Source organism: Schistocerca piceifrons, chromosome 3 (assembly GCF_021461385.2).
Source record: "Schistocerca piceifrons isolate TAMUIC-IGC-003096 chromosome 3, iqSchPice1.1, whole genome shotgun sequence".
Classification (NCBI taxonomy): domain Eukaryota; kingdom Metazoa; phylum Arthropoda; class Insecta; order Orthoptera; family Acrididae; genus Schistocerca; species Schistocerca piceifrons.
In genome coordinates this window covers 287403884-287429968 of record NC_060140.1, presented here as the reverse complement: position 1 = coordinate 287429968, position 26085 = coordinate 287403884, and the positions used below count along the sequence as shown (strand labels likewise).

The 26085-nt window shown below is 44.3% G+C and overlaps 1 protein-coding gene across 1 annotated transcript in view; it reads right to left on the bottom strand.

The window, feature by feature from the left end:
* LOC124789733 overlaps positions 1-26085 on the bottom strand; it is a 451761-nt gene that overhangs the window by 224032 nt on the left and 201644 nt on the right. Inside the window, exons 3-4 of the mRNA XM_047257185.1 lie at positions 8196-8254; positions 1610-1675 (exon numbers count right to left, since the gene is read on the bottom strand). Of these exons, the coding sequence (XP_047113141.1) occupies positions 1610-1675; positions 8196-8254 (125 nt within the window). The remainder of the gene's footprint in view (positions 1-1609; positions 1676-8195; positions 8255-26085) is intronic.

Here is a 26085-nt window from a genome sequence, read left to right as displayed (position 1 = left end):
AATTCGACCTGTTGTGAAGCCATTCATGAACAGCATTCTAGGGGGAGTTTTCCAACAGGATAACGTTCGCCCACATACCCTTATTGTAACCCAACATGGTCTACAGGGTATTGCCATGGCGCATGAGCTTGCTCAATCACTAGACCTGTCTCCAATCGAGAACATAAGGGACATCACCGGGCGACAACTGCAGCGTCATCCACGAACAGCATTAACCATAGCTGTATTGACTGACGAAATACAACAGGCATGGAATTTCATCACACAGACAGTCATCTGGTACCTGTACCACACAATGCATGCATGTTTGCATGCCTGCATTCAACATTCTGTCATTTACACCATTTATTAATGTAGCGGCATTTCACAATCGCAGTGGCTTATCTCTCACTTATGTTAACCTGTGATCTTGCAATGTTAAGCACCTAAATATGTTACATAGACAAACGTATTTCCAAAATTCCATTACTCTACATTAATTATTTTTTGGTGTAGCGATTTTTTTATGTCAGTGTATTACGACTGGATAAAGTGATCCAGCAAAGGGAAGCCAGCCAGGAACTTACATGGGAATGACAGAACTGAGTTCCTCAAGCGAACATGTACATTTCTGACTGTCGTCAGCCAAAATAGACACCGATTGACAGAAAGAAACAGAAGAACGAAAAATCGAATATCCTCACCAACAGCAAATAATTCTCTCAAACAGAAACAGAAGGAAAATCGAAAGTAAGAAAAAAACAGTATCTTCTGGAACACAAAAAAAAAAACTCGTCTGCAAAGTGTCTCCAAACAAATTAATTGCACAGAAATGCAGATGTGACTTTGATGATAATGGGATACACAGTGATGAATGTAAAGAATGGTATGGAAATGGAAATGTCGTGTGGCTAGGGCCTCCCGTCGGGTAGACCGTTCGCCTGGTGCAGGTCTTTCGATTTGACGCCACTTCGGCGACCTGCGCGTCGATGGGGATGAAATAATGATGATTAGGACAACACAACACCCAGTCCCTGAGCGGAGAAAATTTCCGACCCAGCCGGGAATCGAACCCGGGCCCTTAGGATTGACAGTCTGTCACCCTGACCACTCAGCTACCAGGGCGGACTAAAGAATGGTGGTGTTTGGGTTGTGAATTGTGAAGGTACATGAGATTTGTGTGACAACTGCTGAAGAATTTCATGTGCAAACTCTTACTCGTCTGAAAACACACTCTTGTGCTCCTTTGCGGGTAAGAATGCATGCCGAATGCTTTTTAGTCCCATTCTGACAATGTCTGTCTTAAGAATAAAAATGCATTTATTTTCACAAGGATTAAAATGTTGGAGCGTAAATGACGGATTGATGTATATATAGTTAGAATACAGTACAACATTAAGTAGCCAGCTGCATTTTTTTTCTTCAACTCTGTACTCTGACGCAAACCTCTCGTATACTATAATGATAACCACATTTCACGTCATATACGGGTAAAGGATATGTTATAATATACATCGGTATTAAGGAATCAAATGCCAGGTACAGGATATGTTATACATCGGGATTAAGGAATCAAACTTCAATGTGAAAAATAAAAATTATCACTTGCCGGTCTAGCAGCAATACTTACCAATTTTCCTTCAGTAAGTATTTCTCTGGATGCATTTTCAGATCATCTACAAACGCTGCCAGTGCTCTGGAAAAGAAATAAAATGATTTGAAAAAAGTTCTGATTCAACAGGAGTGTGAACAGAAGAGCGAATTCAGTAAATTGGAAAGTACATCCTCGGTGGCCCACTATGTTCACATCCATTCAGGACGGAAGGGAGATTGTTGTTTAACACCCAGTCGACAGTGAGGGAACCATCCCAGCACTCGCCTTTGCGGGATTAGAGAAACCAAGGTGAACTTCAACCCGGAGGACAAAATAGTGGTCTGAATCTGGGTCCTTCTGAATCAAAGTCCAGAGCTTTATTTTTTTATACAAAATTGTCAGCGCCGCATATGTTCATCAACCCTTCTTACGACGCGTTTCAGCATCAGGCATCATCAGAGGTGAGACGTCAAAAGCGGGAAGGACGTATCGTATAATGTCCGACGGGTAGACGAAGTTTCTGCATTTGGTGATAATAAGAAGAATTTGTTGTTCGAATAGCCACACGCACACTAAAACGTAGGACATTTCGGATACAAGGTACCTCTGATGTAAAACCCTATTTAGTTACAAAGTTTTTGTTGTATATGGTTTGGTGTTAACCAGTGTGCCCTCTGTTTCGGTACCAGTCAGCGTGCAGAGCTGCAGAATACGCCAGAACATTTATCAGTAGAGTGTGGTGGGGATTTATCTGGAAACAGATGGATTTTGGTGGTGCCTCAGTATTGCAAGTGCTTACACTTTTTAGAAGTTCGAATGCTACCTTAGGCAATCTACATCTACACGCATACTCCGTATAGTGCATGGCGGAGGATAACCTTTCCTGTTCCACTCGCAAATAGCGCTAGGGAACAATGACTAATTGGTCGAGGCGTGCCACTATAGTTAAAAGACGAACCAGTGGTGTTGGTCTACAACTCTAGGAGTTTGACTATCGCAGCAAGCTTCGGAATCGGTGACACACAAGCGACTTCTCTGGAGAATGGTGGAACAGATAACAGGTAATCTTAGTCTATATCAACACTTATTTTGATTCTTTGCCCGCCCAGAAGCCTCCATTTTAATTTTATCAAAATTTGGTGTTTTTTCACACATCGCATGTAAAAAAAGTGGAAGAACTGAATCATTCGGATCACTAGGTATAATTTAAGCTATACTATCGATTGGATTAATAGGACTTATCATACGAGCACACCACATATTTACAGTTGGAATGGATGTTGATATAAGAGCATATTTCAGATCAGCAACAATAATTATTGCTGTACCTACGGATGTTAAGGTATTCAGATGATTGGCAACAGAAAGTACATCGGTACCCATCTCGACCATATGCTGCCTATGAGCACTTGCAATTATAACAGGGCTTAACAACTCTCTAATTCTGAGCGTGAGCATTCAAATCTGTTGAGGCACTTGCTTGGGGGGCACTTGGGCCGTGATAAGGAGTGAGAGAAATGGTCGCAACTACACTGGAAAAGCGCACTCTGTGAAATAGGGGATGGTCAGTTTTGACTGTGGTGCCGCATAAAAGCAGCAGAGACGAGTCATTTTTGTGTAACACCGATTGTTACGGCGTAAAGTCAAGGGCCGGCACGCCATTCGGGAAAGATAGAGCAGAGAGGGCTGTGAGAAGAGGTCAGCCAATCGTTCGCTGACCGACACGTCTCCAGGACGACGACGAGGCAGTAGCGCCATCTACACGAAGAGGACTGGTCGCGGCCCAGTCGAACAACAGCCTCAAGACTAGCGACTTGCATCGATGAGTCGAAGTTCATTACTTCGCTTGAACCCTCTATGTATATAAGACTTTGGGATTGTTATACTGAAAAAACTTGATTATTTTACGTATTGCAGTTTACTTTTTTGTAATAAAACTCATTAATACGATTTGTTTGAATGTTGTGTAGCGATCCGAGAAAGCGGGTTTCCCAGACACCCCATATTCAACAACTAGGTGATCAAAAGTATCCAGACACCTAGCTGAAGATGACTTACAAGTTCGTGGCGCCCTCCATCGGTAATGCTGGAATTCAATATGGTTTTGGCCCACTCTTAGTCCTGGTGACAGCTTCCACTCTCGCAGGCACACCTTCAGTCAGGTGCTGGAAGGCTTCTTGAGGAATAGCAGCCCATTCTTCACGGAGTACTGCATTGAGGAGAGGTATCGATGTCGGTCAGTGAGGCCTGGCACGAAGTCGGCGTTCCAAAACATCCCAAAGGTGTTCTATGGGATTCAGGGCAGGACTCTGTCCAGGCCAATCCATTACAGGGATGTTATTGTCGTGTAACCACTACGCCACAGGCCGTGCATTATGAACAGGTGCTCGATCGTGTTGAAAGATGCAATCGTCATCCTGGGATTTCTCTACAAACAGTGGGGATCAAGAAGGTGCTTAAAGCATCCATGTAAGCCTGTGCTGTGATAGTGCCACGCAAAACAACAAGGGGTGCAAGCCCCCTCAATGAAAAAATACGACCTCGCAATAACACCACCGCCTCCGAATTTTACTGTTGGCACCACACACGCTGGCAGATGACGTTCACCGGGCATTCGCCATACCCACACCCTGCCATCGGATCGCCACATTGTGTACCGTAATTCGTCACTCCACACAACGTTTTTCAACTGTTCAGTCGTACAGTGTTTACGCTCCTTACACCAAGCGAGGCGTCGTTTGGCGGTTACCGGCTTATGAGCAGCCGCTCGACCATGAAATCCAAGTTTTCTCATCTCCCGCCTAACTGTCATAGTACTTGCAGTGGATCCTGATGCAGTTTGGAATTTCTGTGTGATGGTCGGGATAGGTTTCTGCCTATTACACATTACGAGCCTCTGCAACTGTCGGCAGTCTCTGTTAGTCAACAGACGAGGTCGGCCTGTGTGCTTTTGTGCTGTACGTGTCCCTTCACGTTTCCACTTCACTATCACATCGAAAACAGTGGACCTAGGGATGTTCAGGAGTGTGGAAATCTCGCGAACAGACGTATGACCCAAGTGACACCCAATCACCTGAATGTTCGAAGTCCGTGAGTTCCGCGGAGCGCCCCATGCTGCTCTCTCACGATGTCTAATGACCACTAAGGTCGCCGATATGGAGTACCTGGCCGTAGGTGGCTGCACAATGTACCTAATATGAAAAAAGTATGTTTTTGGGGGTGTCCGGATACTTTTCATCACATAGTGTAACACCAATAATGTACTCACATTTCAAACGATCTAGGATGTATCCAAACAAATTATTGATTTTCCCGCTGTTTCCCCAAATACTAAAAGGACCCAAAGATTCAGACTTGCAGAACTAAATCGAGCAGTTAAAGTCTGAGGAACTTACGTTTTTAGGAGAACACACTTATGATTTGTCCAGCGTACCATTTGATCCATCAAACTGACTGACGGACATGGGAAGAGTTACACCATGAACACACTGAGAGAACGTTACCAAGTAGGTACTCCAATATTTGCATAGCTGTTTATTAGTTCATAGTATTATTGACGCACATTGTCAGTACTGACACTCAAATCGTTTTAATACTCTTTGCCGTATTAAAATTGTTAGTTCTTAGATAACGACGATATAAGAAGTGGTACTTTATGCGTGAAACCCTGGTCCAATATAAGAGAAGGTCTGATGACCCTAATCAGATCATGTTCGATAGACAAATAAATAGATGATCCCTTGATGTCTCAGAATGTGTCCTACCAACCGATCGCTTCTTCTAGTCAGGCTGTGCCACAAGTTTATTTTCTCCTTAATTCTATTCTCCTCATTAGTTACGTCATCTACCCACGTAATATTCAGCACTCTTCTGTAACACAACATTTCAAAAGCTTCTATTCTCTTCTTGAATAAATTGTTTATCGCCCATGTTTCACTTACGCAAGGCTACACCCCAGACAAATACCTTCACTAAAGACCTCCTAACACTAAAATCTATGTCAACAAATTTCTCTTGTTCAGAAACCCTTTTCTTGTCATTGCCAGTCTACATTTGATATCCTCTCTACTTCGGCCATCATTAGTTATTTTGCTGTCCGAATAGCAAAACTGATCTACTACTTTAAGTGCCACGTTCCCCATTGTAATTCCCTTTAATTCGATTACCTTCCATTACCATTGTTTTGCTTTTGTTGATATTCGTCTTATATCCTCCTTTCAAGAGACTGTCCATTCCGTCCAACTGCCCTTCCTAGTCCTTTGCTATCTCTGATAGAATTATAGTGTCATTGGTACACCTCAAAGTTTTTAATTATTTTCCCTGAACTAATTCTTTCTACGGATTTTTCTTTGGTTTTATTTACTGCTTGCTCAATTTACAGATTGAATGACGTCGGCGACAGGCTTAACTCCGTCTCAACCCTTCTCAATCACTGCTTCCGTTTTATGTCCTTCGGTTCGTATAACTACCGATTGACTTCTGTACACGCAGTAAATAACATTTCGCTCCCTGTATTTTACTATTGCTACCTTCCTAGTTTCAAAAGATTGTGCTGTAGTTAGCACTGTCGAAAGCTTCCGCTAAATCTACAAATGCTATAAATGTAGGTTTGCCTTTGCTTAACGTATCACCTGAGAGGTGTAGCGACAGTATTGCATCGGGTGTTGCTACATATTTCCGGAAGCAAAAAGATAATCCTCGAGGTCGCCTTCTATCAATTTTTCCATTCTTCTGTAAACAATCCGTGTCAGTATTTTGCAACCGTAACTTTAAATTGATAGTTCGAGCATATGTGTATTAAAATTTCATCCTTATGAAAGATTATTTTCAGTGCTAAGTGCATGAATTGCTATTATTAGAGATGAAAAATGGTGTGAGACAAATTATTGTTATTATTTCGACGTGTCTAACGTTACTGGATCTTCTGTGGTGGATATCGCAACACTGCTTCTCCAGAGGACGTGCACATGGATCTTATCGCCATCTTTCAGGCTTTGAGAAAGGGCGAATCACTGGCATGAGAAACATGGGGGACGTCATATCACATATTGCACAGACAATTGGCGTTAGTGCAATTACTGCAGAACGAGTGATGACGAGGTGGTCTCGAGACAGAAGTGGGGCAAGAAGAGCAGGCGTGGGTCCCTCCAGAAGGACTGTACCATGCTCGACGAGAAGATCATAGGATTGTTTGACTGGCTACGACGAATACACGAATGACAACAGCTGAAATCCAGGCAGAGGTTAGAGGCATTGCCATGCGTCGTTCGCCGCTGACACGACGCCATAGACAACAGGGACTTGCTTGGTGCAGAGCCAGAGTCGACTGAGGCACTGAGAGGCATTCCGAAGGTGTTCAGTGATGGATCTAGCTCCTGTCGGAGGCGGTTAAATCGACGCCAGTGTGTCGATAGACAACCTCCTGGAAGGTCGCAGGGGGCAGCGATACTCATAGCACTCCAACTCCAGGAGCCTTGGGCGTGGGGAGCTATTGGATATGGCAACAGTACTGATTTGATAATTGTGGCATGTAAGTAAATAACGGGTCAAGCGCCAAAAAAAGACAATTTGAGTTATCGGTGAAATTCCGCTGTAAATGCCGAGGCCGATAACATGCAGGGTGGTCCATCTGAAGTTTCGGATGAGATTATCTCGAAAACTATACATCGGTTAAAAATAGTGGGTAAGGCAATTTCGTAAACTCAAAGGGGGACATCAAATGATAGTACACGTGATCCCCAGCCCCCGCCCCCTTGGATGGGGCGGGGAGCAACTTGTAAATCTTAAATGGAACCAACCATTTTTTATTGCAGATTCGGATTCTCCATAAAAAAGTAATCAAGTTTTGTCTGAAACATTTTTTAAACCGTTGACAGAAGGCACTGAAATCGAGAAAAATTAAAATTCTGATAGGTAGCTAATAACAGCCACAAGATGTTAGCTGAACTTATTTATTGCATCACGCGTTTCGAGCGTATCCCATTATCATATGATCAAAGATACAAAGTTGATGAACAATATTTGACGAAAACAATTTCACACACAAAAATCCGCATTGATAAGGTAGCAATGCCAAGTCATCAACATCAATACACGAGTGGAATAATGTACGGATTTTTGACTGCCGTGCCCGTGCCTCGGGCAGCCTGGTACCGTGATTTGTCAACCTTGGAGCATCTCTGGGATGCGATAGGGAGACGTAGACATTCATATAACCCTCCATGAAATACAGTTTATGTTTCAGTTATGGGAAGAAAAAAAGATGAGTATTCGTGTCCGTGGGGGTCACTGATGTTGATATTGGAGATGTAATGAAAGCTTATTCATTATATGGCGCTAAAATTCCAAAAGTCTAAGAAATATCTGACTGGTACATCATGGTGTAGCACTTTCTATTTGTCAATGTATACTAATGCATTGTGGCGTACGTTTCCTGAATTTCTCAAGGAAGAAAAAATAAATGAAGAAACCGAATTTCACCATTTAAAATTCTTCGATAATAAGTAAGTTCCCAAATTATTTTGTTGTGTAATTCCTATGGTTTCTCTGTAATACTGTTATGCCGAAAACAGCCGCTAAATCATTGACTTAGTAGACAGACGTGATATGGATGTCCACTTACCGAATTTTGCTTTGATTTATATCTCGTTTCCAGAGTGCCAGCTTCCCCTCAGTTAGTTGCTGCAACGAAAAGAAAATGCGACACAATTAATAAACGTAGAATCCTAAAATTTTTGCTCCAAGTGCCTAAATTTAAATGAAATTTAGCAAAAAATTAAATGCTAGCTGAAACCAAAAGATACAGGATACCATTCAGCAATTTGTAGCACCCTTGTTGTTACTTGTGTTTGATTAACAATAATCATTTTATAGTTAGGTGACCATCAACAACAATACATAATATCTTCTCCTTTTATCGCAAAGACTGATGTTTATGTAATTCAATTACTTTCAGTTATTATATTTTTATTATGTTTATTATGCTACTTCTCCTCAAGCTATACAAAGATGTTGGTGAGATAACACAGTGGTTAAACCAGGAGACTCGCATTTGGGATGATTGGTGATCAAGCTCCCGTCCGGCAATCCAGATTTAGGTCTTCCATGATTCGTCTTTGAGATGGACGCGGCCAATTTCTTTCCCCATCCTGAACGCATCCGAGCTTGTGCTCCGTTAGCATCTACAACTTGCAATTCATGACTTGGTCATCAGCTATTTCAGGTGAGGCTCGAACTACGTAAAAACTTTAAAAAAGGAATCATTTAGTCTTCGAAATTCCAGATAACATTTTACACGCAAACACTACACCTCTCCTGAATTGAAATCGTATTACACGCAAATAACTGAAAAAATCGATGTTAGAAAAATCTGGTGCTTGTTCAGTTATATTATACAGGTGTCATGTATCTACAACTACTAGTTTAGTATCTATTTTGACTCACTGATCGTCGTCAAAGAACAACAGAAGCCTATTCACACTTCTTCTTTTTCCCGTGTAGAACAAGACTCTTTCATCCTCGAATCCAGATCGTCAAATAATTTGTGAAAGGAGTAATGGTAGCTAATAAGGTTTTTTTTAATATGTGGAATTACCGAATTTATTATTTTATGGCTGTTGGGAACTTGTTGAAATTCTTGCCGTCAGAATAAATAATTCAAATCTGATCGTTAAACAAGACAGCACATTCTGAGTGTGGAAGCTGATATTTATACACCGACAAATGCCGTTGTGGAGGAAATATACTGGAAAGCTAACGCAAGGGGTCTTTGATACATGGGGAGACCTACATAAGGTGAGTAGTTACCTACTTGTGAGATGCTGAATTCAGTTTAATTATATTGACCCAGAAATCAATTTCATCCGACGGCAGAAAGGGAACATATGAAAAGTAAGTTAGCACGTTGCTCTTCGAATCATCACAATGAGTCATATCGTTAAGTGCTTGTCATGACGAACAGAGCTCTTGACCAGACCGTTAGTGCGCCATAGTCACATCTTAGTTTGTTATCCGACTGGATACTAAAATATCTGATACATAATGTTTGCTTTAGTGATGAGCGTTAGTGTCTACTGTATTCCTCTAACTTGTTTGTACGGGAGTTCATGAAATGAAGTTGCAGACCTGTTCTGCCGTCACCTGACATGTATTGTCTATGGTCACGTTTGGATTCTCGATTAAATTACTTGTATCACCAGCCATCATTACATGTGTTGAACAGTTTGTTAATGAATTTGAATGATTATTTATGTAGACTAAAATCAGGAATGTACCCATTAGGAAACCTCGATGTACACTATATTTCAAGTGCCGTCATTAAAAGGTTACTTTTATGCCTTTAATCCAGTGTATGGCATTCCACCTTTTTATGAGGGAAAAGTACCCACATACACAATAAAAAGCCTATAATATAAAACTTTAATTTGTCAAGTAAATTTTCATTATAACAAACAAAGGCTTCAACAAGATTGTTTTTCTTCCTTATTTCTCCCTTCAAAAAGCACCAAGTGGAAGGGTTAGGTGAAAGCATCTTTACGACACCACGTACAATGTGTCATTCGTCCTCCCTCGACATAAAATATTACGGACAAGTTTGAAACGTAGCCCACGACATGGCAGATAATTTGGTAACTAAAAGCTGTAGAATGGCATTTCTCACAAGAAACGTCGTTGTTAACAATGAAACATGAGTAATGACATGAACATTCTTTTAAAAGAACGTCATATTGAACTTTGACTCAGTACCCCACAGGCATCTAGTAGAGAAAGTATCATCGTTTGGGGTAGCAAGCGAAGTTTGTCATTAATTTGAGGTTTTTTTTGGTATGGAGGACGTAGCATGTTATCTTGAAAGTCACCGACAAACGTAGAAGTTACTTCAGGTGAGAGCCAGGCAAGTGTGCTGGGACTCCTGCTGTTCATGTTGTGTGTTAATGACTCTAGAGGCAATATTGATACCAAACTCAGATCCACTGCCAATGGTGCAGTTGTTAACTATGAATTGTTGTACAAAAAAAATATTCAATCAGATCTTGATAAGATAAAGTGGTGCAAAGACTGGCAACTTGCTTTAAATGTCCATAAATGTAAAGTTTTGACATCCCAAAAAGAGAAAACACAGTGTCCTATGACTACAACATCAATGAACCAGCTGGACGCCGTCAACTCATACACTACTTGGAAGTAACTATTGTATGCATTGTACTGTATGTTAACCAGGGACCAAAAACGACGGAGAGGCTCCGTCCGCGCAGTGATCCACAACCCCACGACGACTACTGCAGTCCACTTCACCCCTCAGCCGCCCAACACCGAACACAGGGTTATTGTGCGGTTCGGCCCCCGGTGCCCCCCCCCCCTCCCCCCGGGGACCTCTCAAACCAGACGAGTGTAACCCCTGCGTTTCTATGTTTGTGTGTTAGAGTAATGGAAGAGTACGCGTACGCGGAGAACTTGTTTGCGCAGCAATCGCCGACATAGTGTAGCTGAAGCGGAATAAGGGGAACCAGCCCGCATTCGCCGAGGCAGATGGAAAACCGCCTAAAAACCATCCACAGACTGGCCGGCTTACCGGACCTCGACACAAGTCCGCCGGGCGGATTCGTGCCGGGGACCAGGCGCTCCTTCCCAATCCGGAAAGCCGTGCGTTAGACCCTACGGCTAACCGGGCGGGCCCAAGTATATGGGTATAAAATAGAATGACCGCACAGGATCAGTCGTATGTAAAGCAGGTGGCAAACTTCAGTTCATTGATAAAATACTGGGGAAATGAAATCAATCAACAAAGGAGATTGCTTGCAACACACTCCTGCGACCCATTCTAGAATATTACTCAAGTGTGTGGGCTCCATACCATGTACGAGAAACAGCAGATATTGAACATACAGAAACGAAGCCAGCATGAATGGTTACAGGTTTGCTTGAGTCTTGAGAGAGTGACACAGAGATGCTCAAAGAGCTGAACCGGCAAACGCTTGGAGATTGATGCAAACTATCACGTGAAAGCCTAAACTGAGGCGACAAAAGTCATGAGATACCTCCTGATATCATGTCGGACCCACTTTTTCCCGGAGTAGTGCAGCAACTCGACGTGGCATGGACTCAACAAGTCGTTGGAAGTCTCCTGCACAAATATTGAGCCATGCTGCCCCTATAGCCATCCATAAGTGCGAAGGTGTTACCGGCGCAGGATTTTGTGCCTGAACTGACCTCTCAATTATGTCCTATAAACGTTCGATGGGATTCATGTCGGACGATCTGGGTGACCAAATCATTCGCTCGATTTGTCAAGAGTATTCTTCAAACCAATCGTGAACAATTGTGGCCCATAACATTTCTGTCGCTGCTTGGTCTCCAAGTAACCAAACGTAACCATTTCCAGCCAATGATCGGTTCATTTGGACCAGAGGACCCAGTCCATTCCCCGTAAACACAGCCACAACATTAGGGAGCCACCACCAGTTTTCCAGCCCCTTGTTGACAACTAGTGCCCAGAGCTTTGTGGGCTCGGTGCCACACTCGTACGCTACAAATCAGCTTTTACCAACTGAAATAAGGACTCACCTGACGAGGCCACGGTTTACCAGTTGTTTAGGATCCAACTGGTATGTGAGCACAGGAGAGGTGATGTCGTGCTGGTAGCAAAGGCACTCGCGTCGGTCACCTGCTACCATAGATTATTAACGCCAGATTTCGCCGCACTGTCCTAAGCAATACGTTCGTCGTACGTCCCACATTGACTTCTGTGGCTATTTCACGCAGAGTTGCTTGTCTGTTAGCACTGACAACTCTACGCAAACGGCGCTGCTCTCGCCCATTAAACCGCCCGCAGTGGCCGAGCGGTTTAGGCGCTACAGTCTGGAACCGCGCGACCGCTATGCTCGTAGGTTCGAATCCTGCCTCGGGCATGGACGTGTGTGATGTCCTTAGGCTAGTTAGGTTTAAGTAGTTCTAAGTTCTAGGGGACTGATGACCTCAGAAGTTAAGTCCCATAGTGCTCAGAGCCATTTGAAGCATTTTTTTCGCCCATTAAGTGAAAGCCGTCGGCCGCTGCATTGTCCTTGGTGAGAGACAGTGACTGAAATTTGGTATTCTCGGCAAACTCTTGACACTGTAGATCTCGGAATATTGAATTCCCTAACGATTTCCGAAACGTAATTTGCCACGCGTCTAGCTCTAACTACCATTCCGCCTTCTAAGTCTGTTAATTCCCGTCGTGCGGCTATAATCACGTCGGAAACCGTTTCTCATGAATCATCTGAGTACAAATAACAGTTCTGGAAATGCACGGCCCTTTTACGTCTTGTGCACGCCAAACTACCGCCATTTGTATATCTCCATATCGGTGTCCCATGACTTTTGTCACCCCAGTGTATTTAGTAAGTTTCTGGAAGCAACTGTAAGTGATGAATCTAGGAATATCCTATACAGCCTGCTACGTATCGCCCACGTAGGCACCTCGAACGTGAGGGTAAACGAATTACAGAGTGCGCAGAGGCGTTTAGCAGTCATTCTTCCCGCACTCCATACGTGAATGGAACGGGAGGAAGCCATAATGGTGCAATGGAAAGTACCCTTTGTCATGCACTTCACAGTCGCTTGCAGAGCATGGGAGTGGACGTTGGTACAGATATTTCAGATTCTCTTGGAGAAAAGAAAGGCGGCCTTAGCTAGTGATACACTGCTAACTATGTGAGAACAAGCTCGCCGAGAATATTATCGAAAACGGTATTAACACAAAATGAAAACATGTTATTTCTTGAATGAGATTTTCACTCTGAAGCGGAGTCTGCGCTCATATGAAACTTCCTGGCAGATTAAAACTGTGTGCCGAATCGAAACTCGAACTCGGGACCTTTGCATTTCTCGTGCAAGGGCTCTACCAGTTGAGCTACCCAAGCACGATTCACGACGCGTCCTCACAGCTTCAGTTCTGCCAGTACCTCGTCTCCTACCTTCCAGACTTCACAGAAGCTCTTCTGCGAACCAGTAGAACTAGCACTCCTGGGAGAAAGGATATAGTGGAGACATGGCTTAGCCACAGCCTGGGGCATGTTTCCAGAATGAGATTTTCACTCTGCAGCGGAGTGTGCGCTGATATGAAACCTCCTGACCGATTAAAACTGTGTGCCGGACCGAGACTCGAACTCGGGACCTTTGCCTTTCGCGGGCAAGTGCTCTACCAAGCGCTTGATTCGCAGAAGAGCTTCTGTGAAGTTTGGAAGGTGGGAGACGATGTACTGGCAGAACTGAAGCTGTGAGGACGGGTCGTGAGTCGTGCTTGGGTAGCTCAGTTGGTAGAGCGCTTGCCCGCGAAAGGTCCCTAGTTCGAGTCTCGGTCCGGCACATTGTTTTAATCTGTCAGGAAGTTTCATGTTATTTCTTGATTTTAAAAGGAGTAGTTGGCGAGACATCCCCTTAGTTACATTTTTTTGTCAAGTGCTTTCTCAAAACACACAGTTGTTTTTTCCCCTTCTAAGCTACTTCATCTTGTTCACTTTAACAAAGTTGCTTCACCCTATATTCATTGCCACCTTTAAGATATGATCATTGAAGATGTTCGCTACCTGTAAATTATGAGCCATGATCGCTAACGTTGCTTTTACGCTACCGGAGGTAAGTAAGCCTCTGTCATCGACTATGTTTGCATAGGCACCATGCGACGTCCGGCCAACTGCCTCACAATCAGCAGCAGGTTTAATTAAGAGAACTCGCCGTCCTACTGTAGCACCGACGCACGTGTTAGCAGTTTATTCTCGCCCGCGTAAGATTAAAAGAAAACATGCCTAGCCTAAACGAAATCCGGACGGGAATCCGAGAATACCTGTGGCGAAACCAAAAATATCCATTTTATGCTATTCTATTTATATCCCGAAACATTCTGTACACAAACTTCGCTGCCCTTGGAGCTGTAGCTGCGCCTGTTCAGAAATAACTTCTCCTTCACCTAGGTCAAATAAAATTCTTTTTCTGATACATGTTATTACATATCATTTTCTTCCTTTGCGCTTTGCAGCTCCGTTTCAGCAACTGCCCCTTATTTGCCTTGGAAATGGCAGTTGTAACTGTGGCCACGCGCACGTCATAGGGTGACAATGAAGTGTAAAGATTAAACTAAAACGCCGCTGGGTGTCTGATCACCCAATCTGGATCTCCAGACTTTGCGCCGATGTCCTGAATTAAACCAGAAAACTCTCCACAGTCTCTTCTGAAGTTTGGGCTTGTGATACTGCTGATGCCGATCTACTAGCCAGATGAGAATTAAGCTCGTCGGTTCCAGTCGTACTATTCGAAAGCAGTAGGCTATGTTTCTACCATCTCCCCTTATCTCTCGTCGTTATCAACAACGGCATCATCTCACTAAACTCCGTTAACAAAGAAAATAACACACGGTGTCGGGTACAGACTCCTGAGCTAGCCTACGTGTTCTGATAAGAAGGTCTCTACAATAAATGCTCCAAGGAAACTTGACTGGAATACTCTCTTTCAAATTCTAAAGGTGGAAGGAGTAAAATACAGGGAGCGAAAGGCTATTTACAATTTGTACAGAAAACAGATGGCAGTTATAAGAGTCGAGGGACATGAAAGGGAAGCAGTGGTTGGGAAGGGAGTTAGACAGGGTTGTAGCCTCTCCCCGATGTTATTCAATCTGCATATTGAGCAAGCAGTAAAGGAAACAAAAGAAAAATTCGGTGTAGCTATTAAAATCCATGGAGAATGATTTAAAACTTTGAGGTTCGCCGATGACATTGTAATTCTCTCACAGACAGCAAAGGACTTGGAAGAGCAGTTGAACGGAATGGACAGTGTCTTGAAAGGAGGATGTAAGATGAACATCAACAAAAGCAAAACGAGGGTAATGGAATGTAGTCGAATTAAGTCGGGTGATGCTGAGGGAATTAGATTAGGAAATGAGACACCTAAAGTATTAAAGGAGTTTTGCTATTTGGGGAGCAAAATAACTGATGATGGTCGAAGTAGAGAGGATATAAAATGTAGACTGGCAATGGCAAGGAAAGCGTTTCTGAACAAGAGAAATTTGTTAACATCGAGTATAGATTTGTGTGTAACGAAGTCATTTCTGAAAGTATTTGTATGGAAGTGAAACAGTCACAGGTTCGAATCCTGCCACGGGAATGGATGTGTGTGATGTCCTTAGGTTAGTTAGGTTTAAGTAGTTCTAGGGGACTGATGACCTCAGATGTTAAGTCCCATAGTGCTCACAGCCATTTGAACCATTTGAAGTGAAACATGGACGATAAATAGTTTGGACAAGAGGAGAATAGAGGCTTTCGAAATGTGGTGCTACAGAAGAATGCTGAAGATTAGATGGGTAGATCACATAAGTAATGAGTAGGTACTGAATAGAATTGGGGAGGAGTTTGTGGCACTACTTGAGAAGTAGAAGTACCGGTTGGTAGGACATCTTGTCAGGCATCAGGGGATCACAAATTTAGCATTGGAGGGTAGCGTGGAGGGTAAAAATCGTAGAGGGAGACCAAGAGATGAATAAACTAAGCAGATTCTGAAGGATGCAGGCTGCAGTAGGTACTGGGAAATGAAGAAGCTTGCACAGGATAGAGCAGCATGGAGAGCTGCATCAAACCAGTCTCAGGATTGAAGACCACCACAACAAGGAAACTTAATACTCTTTTGGCTGTGGTGGAGCATGGGGATGGTGGTAATGTGCCGCCGACACTAGTCGTGAGAAGCAAGAAAGACATTCACAAGTCATAGCTGTGGTGGTACTTTTTCTCATATACACTCCTGGAAATTGAAATAAGAACACCGTGAATTCATTGTCCCAGGAAGGGGAAACTTTATTGACACATTCCTGGGGTCAGATACATCACATGATCACACTGACAGAACCACAGGCACATAGACACAGGCAACAGAGCATGCACAATGTCGGCACTAGTACAGTGTATATCCACCTTTCGCAGCAATGCAGGCTGCTATTCTCCCATGGAGACGATCGTAGAGATGCTGGATGTAATCCTGTGGAACGGCTTGGCATGCCATTTCCACCTGGCGCCTCAGTTGGACCAGCGTTCGTGCTGGACGTGCAGACCGCGTGAGACGACGCTTCATCCAGTCCCAAACATGCTCAATGGTGGACAGATCCGGAGATCTTGCTGGCCAGGGTAGTTGACTTACACCTTCTAGAGCACGTTGGGTGGCACGGGATACATGCGGACGTGCATTGTCCTGTTGGAACAGCAAGTTCCCTTGCCGGTCTAGGAATGGTAGAACGATGGGTTCGATGACGGTTTGGATGTACCGTGCACTATTCAGTGTCCCCTCGACGATCACCAGTGGTGTACGGCCAGTGTAGGAGATCGCTCCCCACACCATGATGCCAGGTGTTGGCCCTGTGTGCCTCGGTCGTATGCGGTCCTGATTGTGGCGCTCACCTGCACGGCGCCAAACACTCATACGACCATCATTGGCACCAAGGCAGAAGCGACTCTCATCGCTGAAGACGACACGTCTCCATTCGTCCCTCCATTCACGCCTGTCGCGACACCACTGGAGGCGGGCTGCACGATGTTGGGGCGTGAGCGGAAGACGGCCTAACGGTGTGCGGGACCGTAGCCCAGCTTCATGGAGACGGTTGCGAATGGTCCTCGCCGATACCTCAGGAGCAACAGTGTCCCTAATTTGTTGGGAAGTGGCGGTGCGGTCCCCTACGACACTGCGTAGGATCCTACGGTCTTGGCGTGCATCCGTGCGTCGCTGCGGTCCGGTCCCAGGTCGACGGGCACGTGCACCTTCCGCCGACCATTGGCGACAACATCGATGTACTGTGGAGACCTCACGCCCCACGTGTTCAGCAATTCGGCGGTGCGTCCACCCGGCCTCCCGCATGCCCACTATACGCCCTCGCTCAAAGTCCGTCAACTGCACATACGGTTCACGTCCACGCTGTCGCGGCATGCTACCAGTGTTAAAGACTGCGATGGACCTCCGTATGCCACGGGAAACTGGCTGACACTGACGGCGGCTGTGCACAAATGCTGCGCAGCTAGCGCCATTCGACGGCCACACCGCGGTTCCTGGTGTGTCCGCTGTGCCGTGCGAGTGATCATTGCTTGTACAGCCTTCTCGCAGTGTCCGGAGCAAGTATGGTGGGTCTGACACACCGGTGTCAATGTGTTCTTTTTTCCATTTCCAGGAGTGTATTATAAGCTGAAGTTCCTGGTCCATGCAATGGGATGAACATCCATAAAAAATAAATTTCCTGTACGTGTCCGTACTCATAGTAAATAAAACCGTCTAGATTGCTTATTAAAATTTATTTATTTATAATGTCGTTTCGGCTACTGCCATCATAAGGAATCAAATAGCTTAAAATCTGCATAACATGTTTCAGTATCATAGGAGACGAACACTGAAGCTTATTTTGCAAGTTCTGAGTCTTTGTTATCTGTTGATGGCAATAGCCGAAATAAATAATTTATAAAAAGATGTAGATAGTTTTATTCGCAAAACGAACTCAACAAACATTCACCACAGGTCCACACTGTCCTAGCCCACTTACAACTCTCACAAATAGCGAAGGAAAGGAGCCATTGCACACAGAGAAGAAAGCCTTTCCAATTGGGCGGCTGAATAATCCCTCTGAGATATTCCAGCGGACACTACCAACGAACGTAACTTGCTCAAAATTTTCGATATGCGGCACAACTGACGAAAGGTGACGCTGAACAGCAGCAACCAGGAAACTCAGCCGGTGCTAGCGGCAACTGCTATGGGCAGTTCTGCATTGATGACAGGCGTCGCAGACCGCTATAGCGGATTGAAATGACATGTAGACGAGCCATGGTACAGCAAACCACTCGTCGGTTCATTGTTGAACAACAAAACCAGATGAGCAGCGATGACAACCCGGGCCACTTCATCACTAAAGGGCACATACACCACACGCGGTCGACTACCGACTGCGAGTTACTGGCTATTGAATATTCTAAGCACGAAAAAAAAAGTCGCCTCCATTGAAGAGATCCAACACATAGTACACGACTGTGGACATTATGGTCTGAATCCATTCAAAATCACATATGCAAGAACTAAAGAATTCTAAAAAATGGCTCTGAGCACTATGGGACGTAACATCTGTGGTCATCAGTCCCCTAGAACTTAGAACTACTTAAACCTAACTAACCTAAGGACATCACACACATCCATGCCCGAGGCAGGATTCGAACCTGCGACCGTAGCAGTCCCGCGGTTCCGGACTGAGCGCCTGAACCACTAGACCACCGCGGCCGGCCTAAAGAATTCTAATTAGCAGTAAATTATCACGTAGGCGTAGAGGAATGAAAGGATGGTGTATGACATATCCCTTCAAGTGACAGAATTTAATAAAAATGATACGTTATTCGATTTCCAAATTTCAATCGGCTCAGCCAATTAAACGTGATTATTGTAACATACGGGGCGTGTTTTTTAAGTAAGTACAGTTTTGAAATTAAAAAAAGAGACGCAAAGATCTCAATAATTTTATTTTTACATGAAAGCTTGTACCTTAATCTACTTTTCTACATAATCTCCGTCAATATTAAGACACTTGTCATAATGTTGTACCAGTTTTTGATTACTCCCCTCATAGATGTCTGCCGCCTGACTTGTTAACCACTGCATCACCACTGTTTTGACTTCGTCATCGTCTTGAAGACGCTGACCGCCCAGGTGTTTCTTCAAGTGCAGCAACAGATGGTAGTCAATGGGCGCAAGATCGGGGCTGTACGGACGATGATCTAGAGTTTCCCACCGAAAAGATGTGATGAGATCTTTGGTGTGATTCGCCGCCGGCCGGAGTGGCCGAGCGGTTCTAGGCGCGTCAGTCTGGAACCGCGCGACCGCTATGATCGCAGGTTCGAATCCTGCCTCGGGCATTGATGTGTGTGGTCTCCTTAGGTTAGTTAGGTTTAAGTAGTTCTAAGTTCTAGGGGACTGATGACCTCAGATGTTAAGTCCCATAGTGCTCAGAGCCATCTGAACCATCATCATCTGATTCGCCACATGCGGACGGGCATTGTCTTGCAGCAAAACGATGCCCTTGCTCAACTTCCATGTACTGTTGCTTTGATTCTGGTGTGACGTAGGCCAGCCATGTTTCATCGCCCGTAACAATTTGGCTTAAGAAATCATCACCGTAGTTTTGGTACCGCTCAAGGAAAGTCAATGCACGGTCTAAACGTTTGGTTTTGTGCACATCCGTCAACATTTTCGGTACCAAACTTGCGCACAATTTTCGGTAATTCAAGTGCTCCGTCACAATGCCATACAAAACACTACGAAAAACATTGGGAAAGTCATCCCGCAAGGAGGAAATCGTAAAGCGTCTGTTTTCTCTCACCTTATTGTCCACTTCCTGCGCCAAACTTTCATTGACGACCGAAGGACGCCCACTCCTTCATGCACATTTGTGCGGCCATCTTCAAAAGCTCTCACCCACTTTCTTACCATTCCATCACTCATAATGTTTTCTCCGTAAACTGCACATATCTCACAATGAATATCGATCGCTTTTAGGCCTTTAGCACTAAGAAACCTTATAACAGGTCGTACTTCACAGTCGGCGGGACTCACGATCATCGGAGGCATCTTAAACGCTTAGTACACAACGTAAACAAGGAAGAATCAGACTGTAATGGCGTCAGTGCGTAGATTAAGGTACAGCGTTCCATGTAAAAATAAAATTATTGAAATATCTTAGCACGACTTTTTTTAATTTCAAAACGGTACTTACTTAAAAAACACGCCTCGTATTTCCAGAACAGTTAAGCAGTTCCCTAAATTATCCCCTACTGCTACTTTCATTCCGTTAAATTTGACACTGCAGAGCTATTCAAGTGAATGGTAATTTTGCAGAGCAGTATGGAATTATTTGCTGTGCAAGACCTTGTGCGAGAATACGGGCAACAGTCTTGGCCGTTAGTCGTATGAATGCACCGTAGTGTGCGTATTTGCAGTCAGCGTGCTGTCATCCCACCTTATATAATACCTGTATTTGAACATTTAAGTAGCGCGCGGGCGCTTGAAATTTGATTTGAGGCATTGTCAGCACCGGAGCCAGCAGGGACACGAGGCATTTAGCGTCTGTCGGGATCCGCGTAAGCACCCAGAGATAGTGCCGTATCGTACATTGTGTCATGCGGAAAGTGGTAATATTTTGTAATAATGTTTTATTGCATTCAGTATGGTGAAGAATCGGACGAATGTATTTTTATAGAAGTGTACAGTATTCGCTAACAAGTAGAAAGTGTTACACGCGAACGTATGTTTTCATCAATACATTTGTGAATGTATCGCTCAGAAACTTCAGTAACATTACTAAAATGAAGTGACCTCCTGATGTATGAACGTACCGACAGTACTTGCAAACTTCACTGCAGTACTAAGTCCCAAAAATTTCTGAACTCATTCGTACAATAATGACCAATTGTAACGTATAATTTCCTGGCCACCTCAGGTGTTCTAGACCTGTGTCGGTACTATAGTCGCTTCAGCTAGTTTCTGGCATCAGGGGTAATCGGCATTTCATTCGACCTGAAGAGTATGGGCTGGATTTTCCCTAATGCTTCTAAATGGGTGCCGGGTGGAGCCGACTTGGCTGAGAGGAGTTTCCCCATGACAAGTGGTGCAGAAGGGGTTCTTAATTTCCTGCAGCAGTGCGGCAAGCAGGAGAAGGGAGTGGTCAATAATAGTGCCTAAATTCTACTTCAGATTCTGATTGGATGAAAGTCCTATGAGTCAAACAATTTCGTGGAGCAGTTGGGAGCTCACAAAATCGAGGAGTCTGGTAACAAACGTTGTGGGGTTGAAATGGCAAGTCGTGGGCCCTCTGGGGCGGAGTTTGCGTTTTAACGTACAGGTGTTGGGCAAAAACAGGGAAACACCGCGACAAATGCATTCATGAACATAGATGCAAGTGATAGCTAAGCCTGTAGGTTGCGCTGTTGTATTTGATCAGGAGCGGCACCTGTGCAATGTCGTCAATACGTTGCAAGTGGAACTCGGTTTACAACAGTGTTCTGTGTAGTTGGAAGTGCATTATGTCGGAGCTCAGTGCATTCGAACGTGCGCACATTGTTGGTGTTCGTATAGTGGGCGCTTTCATAACCAAGGTAGCCGTAGTGTTTAGTGCTTCAACGGGCACCGTATCGAAATTACCGCTTACAGAGAAAACGGAAAACATTGTACGGTGAGTAACAAGGAGGACGAAAGTATCTGTTTAGTGATAGTGACAGTCACTGAAGAGTATTGCGAAGAAAAATAAGAGGACGACAGCTGCAAAAGTCACTGCAGAACAGAATGTCACATTCGCGAATCCTGTCAGCAACAAAACAACACGATGGGAGCTCCAGAATGAGGGAACTGCAGGGCAAGCTGGATTTCCAAAACCACTCACTAGAAATACAGACGTATGAAACAAGAAAAAGTGGTCCCGATGCCACAAAATCTGGACTATGCAACAACGGAAGAGTCATTTGGTTGGATGAGCCTTGTTTCACACTGTCTCCAACTTTCGGCTGAGCTTACGCTCCACGAGTGAAACATGGCAGAACTTAGGTGATGATTTGGGCAGCCATATAGTGATATTCCTTGGGCCCATGGTTAAACAGCAAGGTTGTATTAATGCCAAGGATTCAAATGGCTCAAATGGCTCTGAGCACTATGGGACTTAACTTCTGAGGTCATCAGTCCCCTAGAAGTTAGAACTACTTAAACCTAACTAACCTAAGGACATCACACACATCCATGCCTGAGGCAGGATTCGAACCTGCGACCGTAGCGATTGCGCGGCTCCAGACTGAATCGCCTAGAACCACACGGCCATTCCGGCCATGCCAAAGATTACGTGATCATTTTTGTTGATCAGGTCCACCTCACCGTACGATGTTTGCTCCCCAATGACGATGTTCCAAGACGACAGAGCCTCCATTCATACAATTCACATCGTCCAGAATTGGTTTTGTGAGCAAGAAGCTGAATTGTCGCATAACTCCTTGGCACCACTGTCACCAGATCTCAACATTATCGAGCCTTTGTGGTCCACTTTGGAGACAAGGGTGCGTAATCGGTATCCACATCTATCAATGTTGTTATCTGGACTTGCCACTGTTTCGCGGGAAGAATGGTATAAAATTCCCTTGAAAACTATACAGGACCTGTATTTATCCATTCCGAGACGGCTGGCGCCTTTTTCGAATACCAACAGTTTGCCTATATCGTATTAGGCACGGTAATGTGTCGTGTTGTAGGCGTTTCCATACTTTTATTCACAGCCTGTGATTTGGGGACTGGAGTTAGTGAACCTTTGGGATCTTAGTGAACCTTTGGGATCAATAGAGTTACATTTCCGGTACGGAAAGCCTAGAAAGTATTCGAAAGTGCATTCTCATGCGTAGGCGTCGATTTTTGTTCAGACGGTTTCCTGTAGTTCTCTGTGGATGTTGCGGAGTAATTAGTGTGAACGTGTTCAGTAAGATAAGAGCTCAGAGGAAAATTGGAGACATTAGATAGCTGGAAGTGGTATTAGGCAAAAAGTGATGCAATTTTGTAGGGTTAATTGATACCAACAAACTTCATTTGTTTTTGTGCAAATCTGAGAGTGATGTTTTCAGAGGGACGTTCTCCCTGTTGACAATGTTCCTGTTTGTTGTTAGAGTAATTATCAACAGCAGTTGCTAATAGCCATTTGAAGCTGATTTACTGAACTGTAGCAGTCCTTCCAGTCCCGTAGTAGGATATCGGAATCTTACCTGAAAGTATGTAGATAGCTCCAGGTCTTTTAATTATTGATTTTTGAGTTGGGAAGTTTAATCCTGTCTCGTAGGTCAAAGCGAGACTGATCTTACACGTCTAGCAGTGTCTGCCATAAACATTTCCTATTAAATCAGTGAAGCAGTAAATTGCGCGATTTGTCTCAAGCGTTGCACACCACCAAGAATACTTCGATTCTGGCTGCGGCCACGAGTGTTATTTGACCCGACGCAACGAAAGATTCGAGGATGGACGAAAGATACATTTCATAATCAATAATTACACTACTGGCCATTAAAACTGCTACACCACGAAGATGACGTGATACAGACGCGAAATTTAACCGACAGGAAGAAGATGCTGTGATACGCAAATGATTAGCTTTTCAGAGCATTCACACGGTTGGAGCCGGTGGCGACACCTACAACGTGCTGACATGAGGAACATTTCCAACCGATTTCTCATACACAAACAGCAGTTGACCGGCGTTGCCTGGTGAAACGTTGTCGTGATGCCTCGTGTAAGGAGGAGAAATGCGTACCATCACGTTTCCGACTTTGATAAAGGTCGGATTGTAGCCTATCCCGATTGCGGTTTATCGTATCGCGACATTGCTGGCTCGCGTTGGTCGAGATCCAATGACTGTTAGCAGAATATGGAATCGGTGGGTTCAGGAGGGTAATACGGAACGCCGTGCTGGATCCCAACGGCCACGTATCACTAGCAGTCGAGATGACAGGCATCTTATCCGCATGGCTGTAATGGGTCGTGCAGCCACGTCTCGATCCCTGAGTCAACAGATGGGGACGTTTGGAAGATAACAACCATCTGCACGAACAGTTCAACAACGTTTACAGCAGCATGGACTATCAGCTCGGAGACCATGGCTGCAGTTACCCTTGACGCTACACCAAGAAGAAATGCAGGAGCGTCTGCGATGGTGTACTCAACGACGAACCTGGCTGCACGAATGGCAAAACGTCATTTTTTTCGGATGAATCCAGGTTCTGTTCACAGCATCATGATGGTCGCATCCGTGTTTGGCGACATCACGGTGAACGCACATTGGAAGCGTGTATTCGTCATCGCCATACTGGCGTATCACCCCGCGTAATGGTATGGGGTGCCACTGGTTACACGTCTCGGTCACCTTTTGTTGACATGTCAGTTCTAGTATAATATATTTGTCCAATGAATACCCGTTTATCATCTGCATTTCTTCTTGGTGTAGCAATTTTAATGGGCAGTAGTGTAGTTTTAGCCACACACATCAAATTAACAGTTATCAAATTAAAGTACAATTGGTTATATGCACTGAAGAATTTTAAGCATATACGCAAGTGCGTTTTCAAGTTTGTGGTACGTTATTTGGAACTCGCCTTGCTAGATAGGTAGTTAACACTTTCAGGTCAGTGTGAACGGTGAGTGGTTGCAGACTATGTACCACCGATGGCTGAGTGACTGATGTAAGCTGCGTCGTGCTCTGGTTGGACGTAAGTGAATGTACAAATGCACCACGCACGTTTTACTTCGCAATGCGCCATGTACAGGTGCAATCAATGCTGTCAAATATCACAATAAAAAACAGTACTATACGGTCGCGTCTCGTCAAAAGTGTAAGGTGCTTGGCTTTGGTTTGTGCAATGCGGGTGGCTCCTTCGGGACACCTTTGCTTGAGTTGGTACTCAGCACCTGGAGACAGGACCGCCTCATAGTGGACGAATTCAAATGGAGAAACTATGAAGCCATTAGTGTCCCGATGTGTGAGAAGGTTGTTCATTCGATCAGTCTCGTCTCGGCCAGTGCCGCTAGCTTCCTGCAAGAATCGCGCCAAAGGAGGTGAACCCATTACATCATTAGTATCCCTGTCGCATACTTTACTCTCTCAATTCAAGTAGCTCCCCACCACATAACGCCCTTCTTACAACAGTTCCACACATAGTGTGCAGTTGAAATGGAATGAAAATGAACTGTGTGCTCAGCCTCCATTCGTATACACACAGCGCAGTAAACAGTTCGCTATAGTAATTCCGTGTAGGATTCTTTCCCGAAACGGAACCATCCTTTGCGTTCTTCAACAGCTTAAACTACAAATAACTCCCAATGGCAGTATGAGACTTCCTCTCCAGCCCTACACGCTACAAATTATTCTTCACACTTGTGAATTAATTTCAAATTCACAAAAACGCCTCAAGGAAGTCCTCACCTGTTGCTTTTCCACGCTATAAACGATAAAGGGACCTACCGTCAAGTCATGAAAATCTACCTTCTCATTTACGATACCTGCAGGCGACTTCTACTTTCAACAGCACAATCCACCACTTCATCATTTCTAAATTTTACCAGTATTATGTAAGTCTGCATGCTTTCGTGGCTGTTGGCACTGACCGTAAAATCTTCTGACTCGTCAGAACGCAACATTTTTCTATTACAACTTCTAAATATCCGACTTTCGATCCTTCAGCTGGGAACTTCTTTAGGGTTCCACTGATGACTCTGTATGGGTGAATATGCCACTCACGGTCACTAGTGGAATCCTGACATCGAGCATTGAAAAAGTGTGAAGAGGAATATGACGTTGCCTAACAACTCAAATCATTTTACCATCAACGTGTCGTAACTGTCAAACGCCCTAGGCTGCTGAATCAGTCCTACAGAACATATCTGAAACATCATCCAATGAAATCTGCGTGATTTATTCATCCCCAATGAATCTCTGAACGCTATGGGTGGCGACT